The 13693-nt window shown below is 39.6% G+C and overlaps 1 protein-coding gene across 1 annotated transcript in view; it reads right to left on the reverse strand.

Moving 5' to 3' along the window:
- Positions 1 to 13693, reverse strand: part of USH2A (usherin) — a 684230-nt gene that overhangs the window by 16513 nt on the left and 654024 nt on the right. The window contains exons 65-67 of the mRNA XM_025991680.2: positions 8453 to 8659; positions 5124 to 5362; positions 4113 to 4321 (exon numbers count right to left, since the gene is read on the reverse strand). Coding sequence (XP_025847465.2) covers positions 4113 to 4321; positions 5124 to 5362; positions 8453 to 8659 — 655 coding nt within the window. The remainder of the gene's footprint in view (positions 1 to 4112; positions 4322 to 5123; positions 5363 to 8452; positions 8660 to 13693) is intronic.

The raw sequence follows: 13693 nt of genomic DNA on the forward strand, positions 1-13693 counted from the left end.
AGACATTTTTAAAAAGCCATAAGAAAATATTTCTGCAAATACTAAAACAAGAGCTATAAGACCCTCTTTAAATATCTGTTTTTCCAACTCAAATTTTGCCTAATATCACAATGGAATATACTGTTGTATTTGTTTGTGATTTCCCCCTGTTACTTAATTCAGATTTCCAGGCCTCCCCTGCATCATAACAGTGCAAATAAAGAGGAGGCTTGTAAATAGTATGGAAGTAGAAAGATTGGAGTGGAGATCTTCTAGAAGAAAGAGTGGTTAAACAATCAAAATCAGCGAGAAAAATGAATTTGGAGACTGAGAAAATGGGAACAGTGACGATGCCTTTTGCACTTGGTGTGTTTAATCTCATTTAATCTTCAGGATCCCTGGGTGGCACAGCGGTTTAGTGCCTGCCTTTGGCCCAGGGCGCGATCCTGGAGACCCAGGATCGAATCCCACGTCGGGCTCCCGGTGCATGGAGCCTGCTTCTCCCTCTGCCTATGTCTCTGCCTCTCTCTCTCTCTCTCTCTGTGACTATCATAAATAAATAAAAATTAAAAAAAAATCTCATTTAATCTTCAAAACAATCCTGCAAGAATTCGTTCCTAATTCTTCAGGTTCAGAGAAGCCAAATAACTTGCTTAATAACTGTTGCTGGTTAGGAGACCAAGGATCTGAACCCATACCTGCCAACCGTAAAGCCCATGTTGTTTGTTATAACCTCAGTCCCACATTTTCCTCATAGAAACCTAGAATTGTTTTCAGCATTTTGGAGACAGGCTTCCAGAAGGTAGTCTGCTATCTTCCTGATACTGGCCTCACTGAAATGAATTCCTTTCTTGTGTCACCACCACTCAGCTCTCTGCCTCTGGGTTTTGTCTGCAGGGTGAGTGGCTGATCCTGATCTGTTTGGGACCCCCGGAGCCAGATGCCCTTGCAATCCTGCTCCCCGGTTACAATTAGACAGTAGACATTGAGAATCTGCACACTTTGCCTGGATCATGGCATGAGTGACAAAGAATGCCAGCACTAAACGTGAAAAGTTTTGGGTGCGTTCACTCACTCGTTAAACAACACATGTTGGGTGTCTAGACACGCTGCCCAGGTTGGAGGCAAAATGGAGAAAGTGAGGACTGCAGGTGGAGCAGGTGAGGAGGAAAGATGCCAGCTGTGTCTGGGGCTGTCACATCTGGGCAGAAGTGAGGAAGTGGGGTGTGGGTGTGGGGTCTGGGTTCCAGAGTGGAGGACTCGGGTAGCAGGTGAGCATCTGGGAGTCAGCCTTTGGAGCTGAAGCCTTGGCATAGATGAACTAACTCCCGAAGAGGGAAAGTGAGAGGAGGGAAAGGGGGCGGGGGGGGGGGGGTGGGGAAGGCTGGGGCTGAACAGGAAGAGCCAGGTTGGTGTAAGATCAACAACAAATTGACTCAAACTGAGTATCCAGAGGCAGAAGGGAGACCAGGGGACACTTAGGAAAACCAGGGGACTGCTTTTTAGTTTTTTATTTAAATTCAATTTAGTTTTAGGGGTAGAATTTAGTGATTCGCCAGTTACATGTAACCCCAATGCTCATCCCATCACATGTCTCCTGAATGCCCATCACCCAGTTACCCCATCCCCCAACCTCCAGCAACCCTCAGTTTGTTTCCTAGAGTTAAGGGTCTCATGGTTTGCCTGTCTCTTTGTTTTCATCTTATTTTTTCCTTCCCTTTAGGGGAACTGCTTTTTAAAAAAAGACTGAGGGTTCCACTGCCTTGAATGTTTCTGAGAAGCCAAGAAGGGTGAAAAAATGCCCCCTGGATCGTCCCTCTGGGGGCCAAGGGCAAACTTAGGAAGAGATTTTCATGCAGGATGGGGTGGAAATCAGTCCCATGGAAGTTAAAGGGTAAATGGGGAGAAAGACAATGGGCCAAGCACATGAAGAGGGTTCTTCAGATAAGTTCTGCTGTGAAGGGAGGAGTGTGGCAGTGAACAGAGGGGACAGGTTAGAGAGAAACCACCTGGACTCTAACCCGGGTCCACTGAAGGCTGCAGAGAGGAGGATGGTCAGCAGCCAAGAGGGTGCTTGCTATTCAAGGCACAAGAGGTGGGATTGTTTCAGGTACAAGAACTACCCTTCCTCGTTGCAGGAGGAAATAAAACCCATTGCAGGTGGGCACAGAGGTCTGGGGTGGGAAGGGGGCAAACTACTGACTGCTGACTTCTCTGACCCTGGTGAATTCAGAGGCAAGGAGTTCTGCAGAGAATGTAGGGAAGGGCGAGTGAGGAGATGGGCATGTTTGGGGGGAGGGTGGGAGGCTCTGGGAAGCCTGAGGAGGGTGGGGAAGGTCTGAAATCTTTATTCCAGTGTAACATGGTGGTACTGAGGGTGCTGCTGAGCTGGGTGGTCATGAATTTACAGTAATAGTTCCACTTCCGAGGGGCGGAAACTGGGAGGTGACTTCAGCTCTGGCTTTGGTTTGGGGAGGCTTCATGATCCAGTTCCCAGAGCCTCCATTTGGATTCTGGTCTATGTGAACAGTATCTTGGAATTGTAGTGTCTGGTCCCCAGTCCCACTTCATTTTTCTCTTCTGTACATTTGGACAATCGCCCTTACTTCATCGGCTTGTGATGAGAATTATTTGTAAAATCCTTGAACAGTGCGAGGAACAAGCAAGTCCTCTCTAAGACTGACCTGTTGCTAACATCCTTCCATGTTGCTCAGTCACATGAAGATCTTTGTTTGAGGCACTGGACGTTCATGAATGTATAACTCTTACTTTAAAAAATGCCAATGCCAAATACTGAAGATGAGATTATGATTTGATATGATGTGGCTGGGAAGCCAACTTGCAATAAGTATTCAAAGCCTTAAAATATTAAAATACTTGATGTAGTAAATTCCATTGTTGAAATTTAATTTGAAGGTAATCAGACATTCAAAGACCGGTTCCCAAAGAAATTTCTCACCATATTTATAAAGAAAAGTATTAGAACAACTAAAATGCCCAACCAATTCATTGAATGAAAATTATATAGCCATTCAACGTGGTGGCTAAAGCCTTTTTAATGTCATGGGAAATGCAAATAAAATCACACATCAAGTATAAAAAGCAGACTATGAAATTTTCATTAGAGTATGATCTCAGCCACATAATAGAAACTGCATGAGAAAAGGATCAAAGGAATAAATTATGGCAAAATACTAATGTGATTGCCTCTGGGTGGCGGGATTATAAGCAGGACTGGCTTTACGGGTGTGTGAATTGCAGAGCTAGCTGCACAGGGCCCCTCACATAAAAGAGTCATGAACTTAAGTTTGACGTTCTACTGTCTTGAAATTCTTAATGATTTATAAATAAGGGGCCCTGTAGCTTTATTTTCCATTGGGCCCTGCAAATGATGTAGCTGGTTCTGACTGTAAGTACTAATTTTATTCTTAATACTTTTTACATTTGTTATTTTTAAAAGTTTATTTATTTAAGTCATCTCTACACCCAACATAGGGCTTGAACTCATGACCCGGAGATCAGGAGCCAATGTTCTTCTGACCGAGCCAGCCAGGCACCCTGTTTTTGTATTTGTCATTTTTAAACAATAGACATATCTACCTTATAAATTCTGCAAAGAAGTTATTTTATAGAGATCGGAGGAGGCCCCAATAATTAGTTAATTGTTCTTCTGCTTTTCTTGACAGTGCTGTATCTCAATGCTTTCTGGATTATGCCATGCCATGTAATTTGAAAAGAAAGGGAGTGGTGAATGAATGAATGAATGAATGAATGAATGAATGAATGAATGAAAGAAAGAAGAAAAGAAAGAAAGAAGAAAAAAGAAATCATCTCAAGTCTCAAATGTTTGTCTATGTTCATCCTACCCATGGATTGTTTAATTTCCACTAAATTGGTTTTCACCCCCATTGCTACATGAAATATCTTCCTCAATTCCTCTTAACCTCCATATTATTAAACCCAATAGGCATTTTTTTCCCAATAGTCATCTTCCTTGATGTCTCAGTAGCACTCAGTGCAGCTGAATACTCGCTCGATCCCTTCAAAAAGTCCATTTCCATACTTTTCATAACGAGGGGCCCCTGGTTGCCTGCCTACCTCTCTGGCTGATGGTGGCCACCACTTCTACTCACATTCTCTTTGGGTGGTGAAGCTGATCCATTCAGAGGCCGTGCTGCCCACCTCGTTGTGGGCCAGCACTCTCAGTTTGTAGGTGGTGTAGGGATGGAGGCCCTCTAGGATGGCTGTCTGCCCCAGCCCCGAGTACTTTGTCTCTGCTTGGCTGGGAGCACATGGAGCTGCTAAATCGGGAGGGCAAGCCATGTAGAGTTGAAGCTCATAGCTAGAAGGAGAAAGCAGGCAGTAAGATTAGTTTAACTTTCTTTTAAAATGGAGTATATTCTGTGAGGAGACATTTGGTGTTCATGGAACCACAAGCTCTTTATGACTTCCATTTGTGTGAAACTGCTCTCAGAAACACTTTATTTAACGTCATTCAAAGTGAGCAGGAGATGTAACCAGAGAAGTGGGAAGAGAAGTCACATGTGTACGTATGTTGCTGTCTGGCCAGCAACTAGCAATTCTTATTAGTAGAGAAGAGATTTCTCTCTTTTCAGAGAAGAGTGATAAACTTTTTCTCCTCTGTTGAAAATAAAGAATATCTTTTTTTTTGTTAAAACAAGTGAATAAAAACCAATCAACCAACAAAGAACAAAACAAAACAGTATCTTTTTGTTCAGATTATTTTGAGTGAAATACCTTCTTTGTTTTTCCAAACAGTAGTTTGTTACATTTTAAATTAGATCAAGGAAATTCTGATTTAACCACAGATGCTTCCCATGTTCCAGCTGAGGCCTATAGAATGAATAATTCCAGGGAACCACGAGGAGGAGTCTATTCTTTCAATGAATGCAAACACATTGCACCATTTTTCCTATTTAAGGGCAATTTGGTTGTTCACTTTTCTATTTAGTTGATTTTATGATTTAAGCACTTTGTAGGGAACATTACAGCTCAAATCAATTTACTTGTCTATTTTGCCATAGGTATTTGTTCAAGAAACAAGTCTTCCTTAGTGCTGGGTAGCTACAAGTCTGTGCGCATGTCTTATTTTGGCTTGTTCATCCTTTTGTCTGGCCCACTACCTTTGAATGACACCATTGGGCAACAGGGGTGGGCTCCACTGGAAGGAAGCTGTCCTTGAGGACAGCATCTGGATTTGGGGAGAGGACAGTCCCGAGGGTGGAGCTGGATGAGTTCTCAGCTCTGCCGCTGGCCCTTTGCTGCAACAATTGAAGCAAGTGCAGGCTTCCACCCCAATGGAGTACATGGTGAAGGGCTGTAGGCCGTGAAGAGTCTGCTGGGTAGCCGTGCCTTCAGACAGCTGTAGGAAGACAGAAAACACTATGTGAGGCAGGGTCCCAGCTCACAGACAACCCATAAATGTTCGTCATGTATCCCACCTCTTATAAAGGGAATGCCATGCTCCATCCCCTGGGAGAGGCACCAGAGCATTTAGTATAGCATTTACCCTCAAGGAATTGACAATCTGCTTGGTGAGGCATAACTTAATTGTGCAAAAAAAAATGTAATGACATTATAGTTAGGTGTCTGAGGTAACAGGATAGAAATCATAAGGCACAATATTGTTTATCCCCATAGATATTAGAATATGGCATAAAACAGGCAATATGTATATATTTTTTAAAGATTTATTTGAGAGAGACAGAGAGAGTGCATAAGAAAGAGGGGCAGAGGGAGAGCAAGAGGGAGACAGAATCTCAAGCAGACTCCACACAGCGCACAGAGCCTTAGGCAGGGCTTGACCTCATGATCCTGAGATCATGACTTGAGCCAAAACTTGATCAAGTCAGACACCCAGCAAAATATATATACTTTACAATTTTTATTTAAATTCCAGTTAGTTAACAGACAGTGTCACATTAGTTTCAGGTGTACAATTTAGTGATTCACCACCTCCATACAATGCCTGGTGCTCATCATAGGAAGTGCACCCCTTGATCCCCATCACCTATTTAATCCATCCTCCCATCCACTTCCTCTCTAGGAGTTTGTTCTCTATCACTAAGAGTCTGGAGGCACCCAGGTGGCTCAGTTGGTTAAGTGTCTGCCTTCAGCTCAGGTCATGATCCCGGGGTCCTGGGATCAAGCCCCACATCAAGCTCCCTCTCGGCAGGGAGTCTGCTTGTCTCTCTCCCTCTGCCGCTCCCCCTGCTCAGGCTTGCTTTCTCTCTCTCTCAAATAAACAAATAAAATTTATAATTAAGAGTCTGTTTCTTGGTTTGCCTCTCCTTCTTTCTCTTATGTTTCTTAAATTCCACATATGAGTGAAATCATATGGTATTTGTCTTTCTCTAACTGACTTATTCCACTTGGCATAGTACTCTCTAGGTCTATCCATGTCATTGCCAATGGCAAAATTTCATTCTTTTTTATGGCTGAATCAATTCCATTGTATATATTTGTGCGTATATATATGTATATATATATATACACAAACACACATATGTATTATGTCTTCTTTATCCATTAATCAGTAGATGGACTCTTGAGCTCTTTCTATAATTTTTTTTTAATTTTATTTATTTATTCACAAGAGACACAGAGAGAGAGGGAGAGATATAGGCAGAGGGAGAAGCAGGCTACCTGCAGGGAACCCGATGTGGGACTCAATCCCAGGACCCCGGGATCTTGCTCTGAGCTAAAGGCAGATACTTAACTACTGAGCCACTCAGATGTTCTTCTTTCCATAATTTAGCTATTATAGATAATGCTGTTATAAATATTGGGCTGCATGTGTCCCTTCAAATTAGTTTTTTTGTATCCTTTGGGTAAATACCTAGTAATGCAATTGCTGGATCCTAGGGTAGCTCTATTTTTAACTTTTTGAGGAACCTCCATACTGTTTTCTAGAGTGGCTGCACCAGTTTACATTTCCACCAACAGAAACACACAAAATACTGATTAAATTCTATGACCCTCAGAATAATGCCTTTTCAAAAAACAAAATCTATATTTGAATTACATTTCTCAATATTCATGAAGGTCCATTGTTACCTGCATGTGTCTCTTGGGCCAAAAAACCCCCTCAAATCCATGTTAGAGTAAGTATTTAAGAGCTTGAAATATATATCCTATATATTTGTATATGTTATTTTTTAAATAATTTATGTTTAATATTTAACAGCTGGAGAGTCCAACTCTTCCCCTGAGGGTATTGGTGTATATGAAACATAGTCTTTTTCTCAACCATCTTTGTTGTATTATAAACTTTTTGGCTTATTTAGAGCATTTTTAAAAATCTCATTGGGATTTTATTAAGAACTCTGTAACTAAAGAGTTCAGAAACCGGAAAATAAATTTTTATACTCACATAAGCAACATATAATTAAGAGTTATCTGCTATTTTAAAAAATGCATACAATGCACTCCAAATATAAATTATTTTAGTTTATTAATATTATCATCTTATAACCGTGGATAATCAAGGGTTGATTGTATTTACATCATCTATATTTATTGAATACAAAGCCCTGTAGAAATATGCTAATATCCCTTTAACATTCAATATGAGAACTCTTTCCTTGCAAATTGTCTTTTGAAATTGTGTTTTGATACCTGGAACTCTGGCCTCAAAGGATTTCTCCACACTTACCCAAACTGTTCCCTAAATTGGTCTAAATAATTTATAATGTCATAGTAGGATCTTACTTCTCCATAAGGTTTTTTTGTGAATAAAGTGTTGTAACCTACACTTACTCCCGAGAATGTGAGAATGGTACATACTGTACCACAAAGAAGAGGCTTCACCCCACTGGCTCTCAGGCTCTATGTCTAAATAATGTAGGAACTGGTGTAGTTATTAGGGTCACTTTAGCAGGTGGCTTCACTAAAACTCAGCATGAAAGATGATTTCTCTAAACTGTCCATTGTGTTTCTCTCGTGTGCCCCAAATGTGCCAACACACAAACAGCAGAGCAAGAGTTGTGCTGGCCAAGCCCTTCTGCGCTCGCTCAAGGTGCTGGAACTTTCTTGAAGTCACCAAAAGAAAGACTGAGTTTTTAATGTGTCATTAGAGATTTGCTCATGCCAAAACAGGGATTCTGAGGATAGTCTTTGCTCCATTTTTTCTTTCTCATATTAACATTTACACCACTGACAATGGCCACATGTCAATCCTTTACTGTATGCCATTACTTGATGTGCTTTTTTGAATTAAATTAATTGTTGCTAAAGTCTTAGGTTCCATATGTTTGTGGAGTCTTTGACACCTCTAGACTTCTTTCCCTGAATATTTACATGTTTTCTGTATGTTTCCTAACACAATTTCTCTCAGATGGAACTTTGTACTAAGTTCATCATGGATAAATAGAAGAAAAGGCCAGGGCACTGTAGTTTATTTTTAAAGAATAAACCAGTCCTGGATTTTTGCACAGAGTACTCTGCTACTCACCACTGTCTCCACCCCGCTGGTGTTGGAGAACAACCTGTAAATATTGATAATTCCATTGGGCTTCTCAGGGGCGCTGATGTTGACCACTGCATGGGTGGAAGAGACTGCATGGAACTTGGGTGCTCCGAGACCTTCTGGGGGGGCAGGCCCAGTTCTACACCATGCCCAAGTACTGGGGGCTTTTCCTGCTGAATTCACTGCCCAAACCTTCAAAGAGAAATCAGTAAGACTACTTAAAAGCAAGATAACTTCAGGCTGAAAGAAACGTTGGCAACCAAAAGCAACCAAACACAACAGAATGAGATAAACTTGGACCTTGCAACTTTGTAATCACAGAGGAGAGCAGGTCCTTCCTCTTTTTTTGCCTTTGACCATGTGAACCCTGGTCACATGGGGGCTGATGAGGAGCCCTCATTTCAGAATGCAGCAGGCTGGTTCAAGCCTAATAAAAAACTCGTTGTCTCTGTGTGGGGTGTAGAGTGATTTTGTCAGCTTCTGCAACCTGAATGGATCTGCAGACTACATAAAACTCAGCAATTCTTAAACACCGTCCCCACCAAATCTGCATGAAAATTAAATTTTCCTTTCATCAAGGAGGGGATAAACATATGGAAGGATATATAATCTTATTTATCAAGAACCATTTGTATAATTAAACACGAATATCCTAAAAGGTTGCCTTAGGTCGTCATTTGCATGAGTAAGTAATTTGTAGAATGTCAGGTACAATAGACAGAGTAGATGGATGTGTGAGTGTATAGGGTTAAATTAGGCCCAATAACAGCCAACTACACAGTGATCAATCAGAATGATAGATCTAAATGGCAATACAAGAAGACCGTCTGCGTGTTTAGGAGTAAGAGTATTCCTTAGTAAGCTTTCATGTTGTGCAAATCCAACTTCAGGAAATTTTCTTTCTCATTCACTGTCTTCTACTATATGTATAAAATTATATATATATATATTTGTCCTGAGCTTTTAAAGTCTGTAAAACTTGCTTAATTCTATAGTACACCCGTTCCAGGTTTAAAAAGCATGCAGAACATTTAAAATATGAGATGCTTAGAAACAGACTATAGTGAAATATTCCACAGTGAAAGCTTAGCTTTGTTTTTGCTTCTTTTACTTTTGCATCAATAATATCTTCCAGAGAATAAATATAGGAGAGACTTTTAGTAGTTAGGCCCAACTTCCATCAGTGTTTCCATGTCCCCCTCCCCTTTTTTTTTTTAGTAGTTTCCTTTGGAAAAGTAAAATTTCTGATGTTGAACTGCTCTCAGATCGCTGTCAAATGCAAATCTCCAGCCCCTTGCTGATAGGATTGCCAGAAGCCCCATTTTTAAGAGACAACTAACGTCCTTACAGAGCAGAACCTGCCCTCTTTAGAGCTCTGACACTTTGTCTCACCAGGTGCATAATAATCACGCACATTTGTATAAACCCTACAATTTACAAAACACTTTAACAGGTCTTATCTTGGTCCTGACAACAGAACTTCGTAGGGTGGCTGCAGAATGTATGCTCAGCCCCCTCTACCCGTGAGAAAATTGAGGCTCCGGAAATGTCACTCTCTTGGTGATGGAAGTTACAAGAGCTGAGATGAGAATTCTGCTCTTCAATAAACTCTATTATTGCTCTTTCATATAAACCATGCTTTTGATTCTGTATGTCATCCAGACGCAGCAGGAAGATACCAAGGATCATGAAAATGAAATGGCTCGTCCATAGACAAATATCTGCAGTTCTGGGGTAGGTAAAGTTAGCCTGTGAGGATGGATACATGGGTCCCGGTTGTCTCCATTGTGTGTGTGTGGGGGGTTATTTTCATAGGCACAGGGAAGTAGGGAGAGCGCACTGTCTCAGCAATTGGAGAACCACTTCATGGAAACCATACTGCCACTGGGCTGCTCTTCTAGTCTCCTCTGAAGTGGCCAAGGTCACTTGGCATGGGAATAGTAGGTTGGAGGTTTTTGGTGAAAGCTTTCAGAGCTGATAAGCGACAGCTCATATCAGTCAGCTACAGACCAACCTCTTTTTTTTTTTTTTTTTTACACTTAGGTAATTATTATTTATTTGCAAAGATCTTTTAAAAAACTTCTCGTAAAAGCAATCTAGTCTTATTTTATTTCATTATTTAATTTTAAAGTTTAATTTAGCTCACATATGATGTATGATCAGTTTCAGGTGTAGAATTTAGTGATTCATCAGTTGCATATAACACCCAATGCTCATTACATCATGACTCTCCTGAATGCTTGTCACGCAGTACCCCATCCCCCCTCCAACAACCCTCGGTTTGCTTCCTAGAGTTAAGCTTCTCTTATAGTTTGCCTCCCTGTTTTCATGTTATTTTATTTTTCCTTCCCTCCCCCTATGTTCATCTGTTTTTTCTTAAATTCCATATATGAACGAAATCATATGGTATTCATCTTTCTCTGACTTATTTCACTTAGCATAATACACCCTGGTTCCATCCAAGTTACTGCAAATGGCAAGATTTCTTTTGATATATATATAGAAATATATATCAAAAGAAATATATATATCAAGAGATATATATATCAAGAGATACATATTTTATATATATACACTTGATGAATATGTGTATATATATATTTGATGAATATATATATATATATATATATATATATATATATTACATTTCTTTATCCATTCATCTGTTGATGGACATCCAGACTAATCTCTTTAATGCAAATATCTTTCCAGGAGGTAGAGAAGAACATTTTTTATTACAAAGAGAATGACAAAGTTTGAAAAGAAAATATTCTTGGGGGAAGGGGTGCAAAATAAGGGATACTTTTAATATCAAGTTCTTTGCCAAGAGTGGGGCTTTGGTTAGTGATTTAGGGTGTTAAGAGATAAACTGAAGCATATTAAAAATTTTAAGAGTTTATTTGAGCAAAAATATAATTCTGATGGGGCAGCACCAAACTGGAAGTGGTTATGAGCACTTGGCGGACAGGAACCAGAGGAGAGCCTTACATAGGGAACGTGCAGAAGCAAAGAAAGGAAATTATTTGTTGGCTATATAGTTCAAAGCCTATTGGCTATTTAAGATTGGTTGTTCTTAGTGTTTTGATTTTTGTAATCTTGAAGCATTTACCAGCTTAGACTTTGGTTTGTTTATGTAGGCCTTCAAAGCACTAGAGCCACCTCAGACTAATGACCTCTTTATTTAATTAAATAAAGGGCATATAGAATTTTAATAGAGGTCACAATGGATGGGAAAGAAAACGAGGAAAATAAAAAAGTAGGTGTAATAAAATAAAAATTCAGCAAGTTGCCAATTAATTACTGAGCACCAATAGGAGACAGTAACAGTGCAGGTATGGGAACGTTGAAAAAAAAAAAAGAAATAAGTAAAATCCATAGAAAGTGCTTAGCACAGGTCTGGCCCCAGATTATGAACATTCATTTTTGCTTTCACTTTCAATATAGATGGAGTATAATGAATACTATTAAGCTGGTGTTGTGAGATAAAAACTTCATCCCACATCCCCCTGTGTTAGATGAATTTTTACTGGGCCGAGTCCTATTTCCAAAATGTGATTTAATCTATGGTATTTTAAAATGCTTGAGCGTCAGTATTATAGTGTTTCTCTGTATTTCTAGAAATGTTCTGTTCTGAAAACGAGGCAATTGTAAATTCTTCATCACTAACTGGGAATGTATGTAGGACTTAGTGTCTTTTGTCTTTGAAGGGAGACCTTCATAATATAGTGCTCTTTTTCTTAGTCTTTCTTTTTAGTATTCAATCAATTTGAGATCAAAATAGCATTCATATAAATCAACGTGTTTATGCAAAGCAGGATCAGCCTATTTACATGAGCTACTCTGGAAATGAAAGCAGTTACAATGAAGAAAAAGCTGACTGAAATAATGAAGAATTATGGATTTCACAAAACTTGTCCCACAAGGCAGTGTTTCTATTATACCAAACTACCAGAGGAAAATGTAAAAAAGAACCTGTCATTGGTATCCTCTTTGTTTATTGAGGTTAAAAAGTCCTTTACCCAAAAATTGCTGTGGATTTCTGCCTATGCCCAGTGAAGCAAGACACAAAGGAACTGAAGTACAGAAGTTCAGGGTTCAGAATAAAAACGCTCACAGAGGGGTGCCTGGGTGGCTCAGTGGCTGAATGGCTGACTCTGTTTTGGCTCAGGGTAAGATCTCAGGGTCGTGAGATTGAGCCCGGAGTCACGCTCTGCGCATTCCGTGTGGAGTCTGCTTGGGATTTCTTCTCCCTCTGCCCCTCCCACTCGTGCACTCTATCTTTAAAATAAATAAGTAAATAAAAAAAAAATGCTAACATATGCTTATGATTTCTACTGCGAAACAGTGACCCCAATATTTGGATCCATCTTTGTAGGGTAGAGAAAGAAGCAGAGATCTTGCATGGCAAATTTTGAGCAATATGATCTGATCTTTTAATTTTAATGAACCAATGTAAAAATCAAGAAATTAAATGTCTTGTGAATATGGAGTTGCCTACTGTATCTATCTCTATTTTTTCTATTTGTCACCTCTCTAATCCATCCATCCATCACCACCTATTTACCTACCTTTCACCTAACCGACAAGCCAATCCATCTGGTTTACGTCCCACGATTTCTGGTTGCGATCATTGGGTACATAAATGTGGGCTTTTTTTGGTGTGGGTTGCTCACAGAAAAGAAGGGACATATTGGTGGGGTGGGAGCCAGCAAAGCTTATGAATTTCAAGGCAAAGTGACAAAAATCAAGGATACTCCTAATTTTTTTATTTATTTAGAATATCCTATTCCTACAATATCCAGCTGAACACCTTTATTCTTTTATAATAAAAAAGATTAAACTTCTCAATAAAACAATTTATTATTTGTGTTTAGTGAACACTTGCACACACACATACACACACACACACAAATACACAATAATAACTTTAAGAGTTAGGAACCTCCCAGTGAAGAGCTGTTACAAACAAGAACAAATTGGGACTGGCTGAGTTGGGGTGTTTTGTTCTCTAAGGTTTTGGTTGCAACCACGACAAGAGTTATAATATAAGAAGATGTCATAGAAAACATAGATTGACTATTTGGATAAAAACAAAATAACTAAAACCATTTAACCATAAATTCTATAACTGACTAGAAAAATAGATTAATTTTTGTTCATATTTCTGTTTTCAATCTAATTTTAAAAAATCTAACTAGTGACTATTACCATCTTTATGTTATTGTC

The sequence above is a fragment of the Vulpes vulpes genome, chromosome 5 (genome assembly GCF_048418805.1).
Source record: "Vulpes vulpes isolate BD-2025 chromosome 5, VulVul3, whole genome shotgun sequence".
Lineage (NCBI taxonomy): Eukaryota > Metazoa > Chordata > Mammalia > Carnivora > Canidae > Vulpes > Vulpes vulpes.